This window comes from Callorhinus ursinus, unplaced genomic scaffold (assembly GCF_003265705.2).
Source record: "Callorhinus ursinus isolate GAN/ISIS: 27379988/994484 unplaced genomic scaffold, GSC_fseal_2.0 scaffold79, whole genome shotgun sequence".
In the NCBI taxonomy this organism is placed as follows: domain Eukaryota; kingdom Metazoa; phylum Chordata; class Mammalia; order Carnivora; family Otariidae; genus Callorhinus; species Callorhinus ursinus.
Window position 1 is genome coordinate 4,544,404 of NW_027397141.1, and position 13,352 is coordinate 4,557,755.

Here is a 13,352-nt window from a genome sequence, read left to right on the forward strand (position 1 = left end):
GGGGGGACGGTGGGCGGGGACGGGGGCACAGCGGGGTGGGTAGCTGTGATCTAGCTCCTGCTCCGGGCGCCACGTCTGTGGTCCTCCGATCAGGATCACTACTACTCCCGGACAAGTGGTTCACCTCTGCCCTCCGTCGTGCAGATGTGTGGCTGGACGGGGCAGCTCTCAGGACAGGGATCCCGGCACCCCTCTCCTGCGTTCACCTGCCTCAGGTCTCTGCCCAGCCTGGTCCATTCTGTCTCCCCACCGCTAAATCACACTCCTTATTCTATGTAAGCCTGCTTTTGAAAAGCCTTAAGTTGTTTTGGAACAAGGGATAAACCTATAAATAAACAAGAAAACAGGGAACTCTCTCCTCATTGCTACAGGGTCTGAGAGCACAGCAACTACTTTAAGAATGGGAGCACTGAAGGAATGAAGGACAAAGATCCTTGCGTCCTACACGGCATCCCACGCTACACCACGTCCTAGACATGCTCCTGCATACGTCCTGCACGTTCTACAGTGACAGCCCCGCAGCCTGAACAACCAGAGGCCATCTTCAGCCAACAGATGGTGAATTCAAACAGCGCTGTGGGCAGCACGGCAGGGCCCTCTGGGGGTGGCAGGCAATGGTGAAAACTCCTTGCGTACACAACGCCCCCCGCCCCCAGGCCCTGTGACAGGACAGAGGGAGCACAGTCCTAAAGCAGAACTTGGAGTCTGAGCCCAAGAAAAGGGCATCACCCAATCTCACTGAAGCCCTTGCTGGCCAGAGACGGTTAAGAGATGAATTCGGTAAAGCGTCTCTCCGAAGATGAAGAAAGCTGGAACGTCTGGTCTCTCTCACGGGTCCCTTAACGCCAGAGGACTGGTTTCTGCACACCTTCACTTCTCAGGAGTCCCTCCCAACTGCCCTTCACTTCACACGTGGGCCACAGAGGGAAGGACCAGCACGCACCTCTGACAGCTGCCCATATGATCCCAAACAGCTGCAAGTGTTGTTGGTAAAGACACACGTGAGGCCCATGGGGCGGGCAGCAAGAGAACGGGGTCCCGACAGGGTGTGCATGCCCCGAGGCCTCGCAGGGGTCAGAGGGCAAGGACCCTGCACACGTGTGCAAGCTCGCATCTGAGAGTCCTCAGCCTCCTCCAGACGATCTATGGGATCCGTGACCCTAAATGTCAAAAGCGCACCACAAGGTATGGAGTACATGTTTAGACACGTGCACAGACATTCATGCTCACCAAGCATGACAGGGTAGAAGCAGCTCTGGATTCGGGGTGGGCGGTCTGAGTTCAGGCCCTAGGTCTGCTGACCAGCCTTGCACACACCACCACACAGTGCTGTCATATGTATCGCCTGGGCCCAGATAGCACCTCTGTCTAAATGTCTTCCTGACCGTGGCTAACTGCAAAAGCTACTAGGATGAACGTCTGCTTTAATGAGGATATGAAGAAGAATGTGCCAGAACCTCTAGAACAGTATCATCGTGGGGAATCACCGATTCCGGGAATCCTGATTCATGTGTTTGAAAAACAACACATCTCACCCCCTGGGCTCAGAGTTACTACTCCGGAGAAGACCAGCCGTCCGTGTCTTACCGTGTGGCCAGCTTGTGGCAGACAACGCCCGTGTCGGTGATAACCTCACTCAGCCTCAGCTCCAGGTGGACTTTGCCCTGAAAAGCACAAGGACAGAGGGTCATGGGGGATGGCCACATGCAGGGGAGCGCTCCCAGCGTCACCACTCACAGACATGAAGCTGCCTGACCCCACATGGTATCCGCAGCGCTTCCCCCACCCCACTCAGGTCACAGGGACCAGGAGGGGGCACGGCCCCCCAGACCCACTCAGGTCACAGGGACCAGGGTAGGGCACGGCCCCCCCAGACCCACTCAGGTCACAGGGACCAGGAGGGGGCACGCCCCCCCCAGACCCACTCAGGTCCCAGGGACCAGGAGAGGGCATGTCCCCCCAAGACCGCTGTTTCAGAAGAAAAAGGTCCAACAGCACAAGTAAAGGTCCTGGAGGAAGCAGCCTCCCCACAGGCTTGCTTGCAGGCTTCAGGCTGTGCCCCTTCATCTGACACTGAGCCCTCCGCAGGCGTGGACAACTCTGCCCCAGGGTCTGAGCTTCAAAGAAGAGGAGCCCGCACCCTCAGAAATATCCAACAGCCGCAGGTGTGACACACTGACAATTTATATAACACACTACAACGTGAAAATCAACATTTCTTCAAGTAGGCTCAGCCCAGCACGGAGCCCAGTGTGGGGCTCGAACTCACAACCCCAAGATCAAGACCTGAGCTGAGATCAAGAGTCAGATGCTCCACCAACTGAGCCACCCAGGAGCCCCCAAATTACAAGTCTGTTAATTAGAAAAGAAAGCTAAACTGGATCATCTCCAAGATCCTTTCCGACTAAAACTTCTAGACTGTGAAGCTTGGGGAGGGCCCTCTGAAGGCTGCCTTGCCCTAGAAGAATCCAGGGCCCCAGATGGACAGACAGATGGGTGGACCGGGGGAGTGTGGGCAGGACTACTCAGCGGCGCCCCCAGTGGCCTCCTGAGTTCGCCCCTCTGAACGCAGCGGCCACTGCTCTGGTCTTCCTGCGGCTTGGGACCCCTGCACAGCGCTCTGCTGGAGGCCAGCCTCCCAGGTCCTCTGGCTCGCCCACGACTCTGACATGGGAGACCTGGCGTACAGGGGGGAGATGGGCACCAAGGGCCCGGGGAGCCTATCCCTCTCCGGCTGCAGGCAAGGCCAGTCCCTGCCCTTCCTGGCCCTTCCCTCACCTGCAGGACCAGTGGCCTCAGGGAGGGCACAGCGATATATCCTGGATGGTGGGACCAGACCAGCATCACAGCTGGGCGACCCTGGGCAACACCCAGCGTCCAGAGCACAGGCTCAGTATCTGCCAAGGGCTCTGAGTGGCTGCTGCCACACGCGGCCGGGGTGCTTATGGAGGGACACGTTTGCCGGGAACAGTGGCTTCCCAAGGGAACCAGCGGGCCTTCCCCCAGAGCCCAGGGAGCTTCTGCCTTGGAAGGTCCCTCGTCGGACAGGGGTGCCGACAGCAGGCTCCATGATGCAGCATCACCCTCTGTGCCCGCCCAGCCTGAGAGAGGGGGGCCTCAGCACTAGCCGGCTCTGCAGGTGAGGCAAATACACAGCCACGCTGTCGGCAGCGTCCCCAGTCAGCTGGCCTCCTGCAGCTCCCTCTCACTGAGCCAGGCCAGGCTCCGAGCTTCCCCAAGCATCGCCGGGGGCAGGCACTGCCGTCCTGCTATGGGGAGGCCGACAGACAGCTCGCCCTCCTCAGACAAAAGCCAAATGCAGGGCGAAAGCTCAAGATCACAGAACAGAGTAAGGGCTTGTCACAGAGTGGGCTCCTGTAAGGTTTGTGTTCTTCAGCTGTATTCTCCGGTGCGCCGGGCTCCAACTCTTCCCGGGCTTAATTTTAAGACTGGCCACAGCCGCTTCAGGGACACATCACTGCATTATTTTCGATGCGCTCTGAGAAGTGAGAGAATGTGTCTGGGCTGAGACGGAACCCCAGCGCAGACGACCCCTGGTCCATTTCCTGTTTTTCCCAGAAGAGGACGAACACGTGGGCGGCAGCAGACCCCGTAGCCGCCGCGCTTCCTCTCGGGGGCGAGCACTTCCTAACCAAGGGGGAGATACTGTCAGCCAAGACCTGTGGCCACCATATTCTGGAGATTTGGGAGGGAACACAAAACAATACAAACACTGCATGACACTGAAAGGACGCCCCCGCCCCCAGAAGGTAACCAATAAAGCTGCAGTTCAGAAGTTCCCATCTGTCCCTTGTGCAGCAGATGGAGGGTTTGGGTGTGCCCTGAGGGTGACACACCAGTTCCGTCACAAACACTGACACCCGGGGGGTGGTGGTGGGGGGGACGGGGCCACACCCTCCACCGCAGGGCCGGCAGGAAATGCCGGTTTTCCAGCTCGGCCTCTGCACAGCATTTGACACCCGCTGAACTCCACTCTGCCCTCGAAGAATCTGACCCTGGGCTTGTTTTGACCTCAACAGTCCCGGGCCCCACATGCTGAGCTGAGGGCAGTAGGGGAGGGTGGGGCTCCGGGGGCGGCACCCAGAGCCCAGGCTGGGGCCAAGACTCAGCCAAGCGTCCCTGCTTCTGTAAGAAGAAAAAAGTCTTAGGATGGTGCATTAAAAATGCTGATTTGATAGTTTTCCCCATTTTTATTTAAGGTGAATGATGAGAAGTCTGAGCAGCGCCCTGACCCCTGGCTCCCGCTGCCACCTGTGAACTCCCCATCCAGCTGCAGAGAAAGAGGTCTCTGCTCGGAGGGCGCACCAGCACGGCCGTCCTGGGCCACAAATAGCACAGCATCTGCTCTCAGAAGAACGGAAATGAAACTGGAAATCAAGAGCAGAAAGAGAGCTTAATAATCCCCAAATATTTGGAGATTAACCAACATACCTCTAAATAACAAATAGGCCCAAAAAAAAGTCTCAAGAGAAACTGAGAGATATTTTTAATTCATTTCTTTTCATAAATGAAAATGAAAATAAAACTTATCACAACATGTGGGATGCAGCGAAAGCAGTGTTTATGGGGAAATCTATAGCAGCGACCACACACATTCAAGAGATCTAACCTCAATAATGTAAGGAATCTAGAAGAAAAAGATCAAATTAAATCCAAAGTGAGCAGAAAAAAAGAAATAACAGAATCAGAACAGAAATCAATAAAATTAATTAAACCTCTAGTCAAGCTAACTAAGAAACTAATAAGGAACGAGAGAGGGGCCGTCACCGGCGATCCCATGAGGCCATCCTGTGGGACTCTGCAAGCAAGGCTCCCCGACACCACCTTCTGTCCAGCCAGCGGAGTGCACAGCCTTTGAGCCACGTCGGCTCACCAACTGTAACAAAAGCACCGTGGGATATTAACCACAGGGGCCAGGTGGGGCAAGGACATGGGAATTCCTTCTATTTTCTGTTCATTTTTCTGCAAATATAAAATTGTTTGAAAAAGGTTTACTAATTTAAAAAGAAAAAAGCACCAGTGGCTCCCAAACATTTTTCTCAGGAAAGTGTCAGATCCTGGCCTGCGGAGAGGGCCCCGGCCACAGTCTTGTGGCCACAGCCCCAGAGCACACCCTCCCTGTCCCGTAGAGCCCTGGTCTGCATGGACCTCGGGGCCAGGGTGGGGGTCAGCGCACAGGGACCCAGGCCACCGAGCACTTGGACCTTGGCACCAGGAGCAGTAAGACTAATTTGAAAACAGAAGATGAGAGAATAGTCCAGAAATGATGCATGGAGGAGGACAGAGGTCCAGCCGGCCCTTCCCTTCCCTGATCCCCTAAATCCACAGAAAGATTCAGAGCTGGGTCCTTGTATGCCGACAACTGCAGACGCAACCTACTGGGAACCCTCCCAGTAGGACTGTCTGACACACAGACGGACGCAATTCCAGAGCTTCCATCCTGCTACTAAAGGTTTGGTGTCAGAGCTCACGGACCTTCACAGCAGGTCTACTAAACCAGAAGAGCTCAGCTGGGCATCCTTGGAGGGGCCGGGGAAGGACCCCTGAGCCCGCTCCGGTATGGCGAGGGGAACGTCTCCCTCCCCATTTCGATACCAGGAAGGACCCCTCCCTGCCAACCGCTTCGTTCTCATACTACCCACACAGGGTCAGGGAAGGAACACAGCAACTAATTCTTTTTAAATAAAGTGATTTTCCAGAGACCTTTAAAAATATCAATTCCAGAAGGAAGAAGAAATTTTTTAAATCACCTTTTCCCTCACTGCTGTGACTCGATCTCTCATTGGCCCGTTTTGTGACACTTTCTTTCTGACACATGCCTTTTACTCCAAATTATAGAACAGATGGATTCAAGAAAACATATGCCATCCTCTGCCCTTCTAAAACCGTGAATGTGACATTTTGGAACAAAAAGATGGCTGTAGGGAAAGACTGTAACGCACTTCTAAAGGCAGTTTGAATCTAGGGGAGCTCTGCACTTCCTTAGTACGCACTCTGAGAAGGAACACCAGCACAGGGAACTCGGCAGGCGATCCGTACACCGTCCTTCTTCCTGTCTTCAATGGGCCTGACAACACCCATTCTCTGTTCATGATTCATGATTCAGATTCCCAGGAAACTGACCCAGCTAGAGGCAGCATCCCATCTCAAAGATGGCAGGAATCAGGCTCAGAAGGGCAAGGACCTCGTCCACAAGCACGCGAAACACATCAGTAGGACATAGCCCAAATATTCTATACAGTGTACGATCAACACACACCCACATTTATGAGTTTTATGGCGACGGGAGTGGTTCTGAATCTTGACTGTGGTGGTGGTCACACAAACCCACACACGTGACAAAATGCACAGGATACACGTGTGCACACGTGTGATACACAGGCACACACGTGTGATGCACAGGTGCACACGTGTGATACACATAGGTGCACACGTGTGATACACACAGGTGCACACATGTGATACATGCGCATAGGTGCACACGTGTGATATATATGCACAGGTGCATGCGTGTGATATACACACGCGCACACGTGTGATACACAGGTGCATGCGTGTGATACGCACAGGTGCACGCATGTGATATACACGCACAGGTGCCCACGTGATATATACGCAAAGGTGCACACGTGATATACACGCACAGATGCATGCATGTGATGCATATGCACTGGTGCACACATGTGATTCACAGGTGTGAAAACGTTAAACTGGTGAGCTCTGAACGAGGTCTGTGGATTGCAGGGATGTCCGTGTGCCGGCCATGACCAGTGGGCAGGATGCTGCCACGAGGAGAACAATGTGAAGGAACACGGCCTTTCCTCACCGTGTTCTGTTGTTAAGTCTAAATAGGAGAGTACACGGTTTGCTCATCATTATTCCCTGTGTACTATTTTTTGTGACTTCCGATGAATCTGAAGCCATTTCAAAATTAAAAGTTACATTTACAAACAAGGTGAGAAGAAAGACAAGCTACACTCGACAGTGACATCAAACTCTGGTCAGAGGAGACAGTGTGAAGAGCGTGGTAAAGACACACTGTGGCGGGCTGCTTGCGGGCGCATTCTCATCACAGCGCCACAGGCTGTCCCCCTGCGGAGCAAAAGGGACGGGGAAATCACCAGAACAAACGCAGGAACGCCTCCTGTCACAGTGCACACGGCCCCTGCCGCCCTCCTCCTGCAGACAGGTTTCCGAGTGGCCTGAGCAGGAGCAGCTGGCCGTGCGTTCCTGGTGCCAGCACTCATCATCACTGCACCTCCGGGCAGACACATATCCTGCAGGAGTTGCTGTGTCTGCTAATTTCTGCAGCACACATGGGCCCCTTGGCCAGAATTAAGTGTGAGGCACGTGACAATGTCTCTTTGGCTCAGCTCCTCAACCCTTCCCTCCCACTGCTTCTTTCTCCAAGTCTGTGGATTGATCCCAGAAACCCCACGTGCTCTGCCTTCTCCTCAGAGCTCCGCTGAGCCCGAGGGTCTACAAGGAAGCAGAGAGCAAGCAGCTAGACAGGTGTGTGGGGGTGGGTGCGCCAGGAGGGGTGGGGGAAGGCCTCCCCGGCCACCTGCATCGGGGATTCTGCTGCATCAAGCACTGTCTGGTATTCATAGAGGAGGAAGCAGGCTTGCTGGGTTAGGCATTCTGAGCCTGGCTTGCCAGACTCTATGCTGGGTCACACACCCTGGCCACGCCCTGGCAACTCACGGGACCATGATGAAAATGCTCATGCAACGTCAGGGCACTGTGCTGTGGGTCAGGGTTCCCCATCATGGACTCCAGATGCCAGCGCGGGGTGAGAAGTTCAGCTGGAACCACACAAGCAGGGCTGCCCTCCCAAAGGGTGTTGTTCCAGAAGCTTGGCATGGGCAGTGCCCCCATCACGGGAAAGGGAGGGTGGGAACTGGGGTCCCACAGTCTCCTCTGCCAGGGGGAAGCCCCTTCTGCTGGACGGGGGGGGTCAGTCCCAGGTGACACACGGCCCAGGGGAGCCAGGGGAGCCCTGGGGATGCTTCAGACGATGGGAAACTCAGTAACTGGTCACTTCTCTTGACTCCAAACCCTTGTCTGTTATGTGCAGGAGCTGAAAATGCCCGCAGGCCCCTCTGGCAACTGGACCTACAGCGTGAGGCTCCATGCATGGCTCCGGCCCCAAGCTTTACTTCTGTCTGCCCGTATTTTTCTCTTTACTTCAATTATGTGCAATTATTGTCCTTTCAAATTTTATACTTTTAAAGCTGTTTCAATCACACATGACAAACTGTGACAATAAACAAGGCTAACATGCCTATATTCACTATAAGAGGACGTCACTTGCTACCACCAGCCCGTTAAGACCAAAGTCCCCTCCCCTCCCACGTGCCCCACAGAGGCCTCACCTGCACTTCTGAGTCGGCGTCCACGTGCTGCAGCTGGAACCAAGTGTCCCTGTTATGATACTTCGGCAAGTCTTCCTTCTGAATGGCCACCTTCCCTACAACACAGACAGAGGAAAAGCGTCACAAGAGGGAAGAAATCCCCCAAACAACAAGTGGAACTCTCTCCATGATCAGTGCCAATTTTCTCCAACAGTAGACTCCAGAACAGATAATTGGGTCAACAGCTAACACCACGCTGTCTTCCCTCCAGTAAGATCAATACGGGCAATGTTGCATCAGCAAGGCCTCTCGTGAGACCTGGCTGGGGCTGCCACCATTCTGCTTCTCCATACGAGGTTTTAGGAGAAGAAAAGCCTGTCCTTCTGTTGGGTCCTTGGGAAGCTCAGCATAGGACACCCCAAAATAGGCCACTTTGAGCTGGCAGCAAATGAGAACTAGCAGGTGCAGAAAGAGGCCCTCCCAGAGCTACCCACACAAACTTGTGAGGAGTGAGGGCTGCCGCGGAGCCTCTCCCGGGAGGTGTTCCGGTAAAGTCAAACAGGGGCCCAAGATGGTCCTGCACCAACAAACCTGACTCCACTCAGCCCCACGTGCTTGCCTCCCCACAGCCTGCCACCCTGGGAAGCCTAAAGCCTCTCCCCTTGTCCGGTCGCTTTCCCAGGTGTGGACCCCTCCCCTGCACAAGTCCAGCCAGCTCTTTGAGGGCCTCGTCAGGGAGACGTCTCCTGCCTGACATAAGCTGCAGGCGTTAAGGAACTGTTCCTCTCTTCCAATGTTATAGGCCCTGCCGGAGAACGTCGGTGGGTAGAGAAAAAGGTTTCCTCCCTGACGGCTTTCAACCTCGTTCTGAGAACTCGGCCGGCCGACCCTGCCCTGGACTCCAGACCCCGTGAGACCTACCCACAGGGCAGAGATGGGGTTTGGAAGGCAACACACGTACAGAAAAGCCATTCCACGGGCAGAGGGCTGGGGCCTGGGGAGTCGGGACAACTGACTCCCTGCCGTCACTGCCGTCAGCCCCCGTCACCCTGCCAGTGGAACCATCACTTCATATTCTCAAAGGGAAGGAACCTCGCACTTCCCAGACACAAAACAGCCTTGGGAAAGACCCTGGGTCACCCCACCAGGGCTCATCGGCAAGGCCAGTACTTATGTAGCCCCTGAAGTGGATACAGCACATCAGCACCCCCAGCGTCCATGCCACTGCCCACCTGGACCCGCTGCTTCAGCTCTCACCTCCAAGAGCCGTCTGGAGCCAGATCCTGTGTAGCCACAGACTGCAGGACGCGTTAAAGCTATTGCTCGCAGTTGGCAGGGGGGCACAAAGGGAGGGGGTGGAGAGCAAGAGAGGCAGGTGCAGAGACACATAGTGGGCAAAGTCCGCAGACGATACTCCAAAGAAATGCGGAGAGCAGCCCAAATTACAGGCCATGTGGGACTTCCTCCAGCATCACCAAGTTACAGGGCAGGATGGCTCCCTCGGGACCCCTGCTCCTTCCCTGCCTCAGTCCTCCCCGCCCCCAACACCTGGCCTCCCCACCACCTCTCACCATCCCCCAGCACACCCCCAGCAGGAGGGGAGACTACCCTTCCTCTCTTGGCAGCTCCTGCAAACTCCATCCCCCTCAGTGGGAATGTGGTTTCTAAGTCTCCAGGGAATAAAGCCACATGAAAAAAAATTATTGGAATTGAATTGAGCAATATATTTCACCTAAAAAAGATAAAGAAATCTTCAGACTGTGACTAGTTCGGCTGGATAAGAGGATTACATGTGAGATCTGAGATGTTAAGTCATTGCAATGTTTTTATGAGCTTTAGCTGAAATACGAAGAATTGCATATTTAATGCTTATATGAATCCCACAATTTATACATCATTACTTAGTATACAAATGTGTACTTTTTAAACACATCGTGCTTCTAAACGCTGTTTGGAGAGAATACCTGGCCTATGAACTATAATATCTACTTAAATGTGTCCCAATCTATCTGAGAGACATCAAAAGATCACTAGACCACTCTGGGCCTCACTGTCTCATTTGGACAGAGGTGGTGCTGCCTTCACACATTAAAAACCCCAAGCCTTCAAGGTCTGTTCAGAAGACAGCATATGGCAAGGAGCACAACAGAGGGCAGGTGACGTGGGGATTCAGGTACAGGGGACTAGGGTGAAACCTGCAAGAAGGGTGGCTAAGGTGAGGCCTAATGAGGGACAGACAGATGCTTCCTGAGGCAAGCCTGTGGAAGAGATGCTTGTTCCTATGACTCACTCCATCCAACCTGGCGTCCTAGCTAGGGCCTGGAGGCAAGGAAAAGAAACAGAGCACACACACTGGAAAGGAAGAAAGAAAGTCTTATTCACAGAAGCTATAGGAAAACCTACAAGAAAAGCTAGAACAGGCGTGTTCAGCAGGACCACAGAATATAAAGTCCATACATAAAAATAAGTTGCATTTGTGCATACAAGCAATGAGAATAAGGACTGAAATTAAAAAACAAAACAAAACAAAACAAAACACAGGACCATTCACAAAATGATGCTTTGACGGCTTGTGCCTCTGGTGTGCTACCGAAGAAATCTTCGTTTACTCCATCAAAAACATAAAATACAGATGGATAAATTTAAATACACACACACACACATACACGCAAGATGCGTATGCTGAAAACATATCACAAACACTGATGAGAGAGATTAAGGAAGACCAAGTATGTGCCCTACTGGAGGGTCTGAAGACTCCATTTTGTTAAGATGTTACTTCTCCCCCAAATTAATCTATACACTTATGCAATCTCAGTGGCTTTGGAAATTGAGAAGCTGATTAAAAAATATAAGTGACAATTCAAAGGGCCTAGACTAGCAAAACAAGTTTGGAAAAGAACAGAGTTGGCATGATCACACCGCTGACTTGAGACTGGCTAAGGCCACAGGCACCAAGACCATGGGTATCGGAGCAAGGAAAGGGGTACAGATCAATGGAACAGCCTAGAGAAGCCAGAAATAGGCTCATACACATAAACTTGGGTGATTTTCAAGAAGGCACCAAGGTAATTCAATGGAGAAAGGATAGTTTTTCAATAAATGATGCTGGTACAACTGGACGTTTACAAGGAGAAAAATGAACTTTGTGTGTCAGATGTACAATTTACCCGAAATAGATCTAAACATAGGAGCTAAAACCATAAGCTTTCTAAAAAAAAAAAGGAAATCTCCACACCCTAGAGTAGGCAAAGATTTCTTAGTTATGACACCAAAAATACAAACTGTAAAAGAATTCTGACAAACTGAACTTCATCAAAATTAAAGACTTCTGGGCTTTGAGAGACTCTGGTAAGAAAATGAAAAGAAAAAAGACAAAGAAAATATTTGTAAAACAAGTATCTCATGGAGAACTTGTATCAAGAATACACAAAAAACTTTTAAAACTCGATAATAAAACAACCCAATTAAAAGGGCAAAAGATTTGAACAATTTACCAAAGAAGAGATACAGACAATAAACACATGAAAACATGCCCAGCCTCATTCTTCATCAGAAAATGCAATAAAAACCACAATGAGATACTACTACACACACATCAGGATGGCATAAATGGGTTAAAAATAAAAACGGGCAATTCTGAGCGCTGAGAGTCTGTGTGGCACCTGGGACTCTCACGCGGCTGGGAAGACTCAAGATGGCGCAGGCATACGGGAGAAGGGCTTGGCAGTCTCCAACAGAGGTAAACACACACAATAGGCGAGGGAAAACCTTTTTTCTCCCACTCCTTCTAGGTTCTCTCACGCTCTGCAACATTAGAAGGGTTAATAAGAGAAAAACAAAGGGAAGCTTATTAACATGGCTCAAACACACCCGGGGAGAAACTCAGCAGTGAGCAAGAACTTGCACTTCTGCAGCATCTTAACCTAAAACAACAACAAATTTTCAGAGAAGAGACAGACCGAGGAAAGGCCACTGGACTTCAGGGCACAACCTGCAGGAAGGGGCCAGTGGCAGACAGAGGTGGGTCATGTAGACCCCTCCAGTGTCACCTCCAGCCTAAGAGGGCCCTAGAGTTGTCTTGGTGATTAACTTCTGCACAAATTCATGTCCTGCTTTTCGGGCAGGCTGGAGATCTCTTCTTGTGTCTGCTTATTCTCAACTGCCTTCAGCTCAAATTAAACCTTATGCCAAAGTGCATATTTTAGAGTGGCAAATTCTGCCCTCTTTCAATACACCCCAGCAATCTGCCTCTCAGGTCTCTTCTAAGAGAAATGAAAACATGTGTCAATATAAAGATGCAGAAGAATATTCCTGGCAGCTTTATTCACAATCACTAAAAACTGGAAACAGCCCAGACCTCCACCCAGGGATGAATGGGTCAACAGCAGCACCACCCATCTTTGCTGGACTAGGAATGCAGGGAGGGGCAGCATGCTCATGGTGGCTCCCACCACAGGAGGCACAAGGTAAAAGGAACTTTTGGTGCAACAGGAAGAATGCTCCCTTCCGACCAACAGGCTTTGCAGAAGAAGGGCCTCCCCGGCCTGAGGCTGGTATCTGTCATCCTGTTGTCCTGCACCATGCAGAGCTACCCCTTCAGGTGGAAGAAAACCCAGTCACATGGTTCCATTCCAAAAAATGAGAAATATATGCCCAGGGCTAGGACAGATATAAATGGGGATGGGGAGTCCCGAATGAGTGCAGCTTTATGGGTATACACCAAGCAGATTTTGGGTGGTGGGACATATTTGGGGCTGGAAGTAGTTGGATGACAGTGGTGGAAGACAGTGGGTGGTAGAACAGAAATTGTGGATGAAGGGACACAGGATGCGGGCTGGAGAACGGTAAATGTTACCGGATGGGTGGGGGATGTGGAGAACATATGAAGGGTGATGATGGTAGGTAATGGTGGAGAGTGGGTGGTGATGGTGGAGGAGGGTGGATGGTGGTGGTCTGAGGGTGGAGGAGGGTGGA

General features: G+C 52.1%; 1 protein-coding gene across 1 annotated transcript in view; it reads right to left on the reverse strand.

The window, feature by feature from the left end:
• Window positions 1-13,352, reverse strand: part of RASA3 (RAS p21 protein activator 3) — a 111,870-nt gene that overhangs the window by 39,146 nt on the left and 59,372 nt on the right. The window contains exons 4-5 of the mRNA XM_025874546.1: window positions 8,397-8,491; window positions 1,588-1,664 (exon numbers count right to left, since the gene is read on the reverse strand). Of these exons, the coding sequence (XP_025730331.1) occupies window positions 1,588-1,664; window positions 8,397-8,491 (172 nt within the window). The remainder of the gene's footprint in view (window positions 1-1,587; window positions 1,665-8,396; window positions 8,492-13,352) is intronic.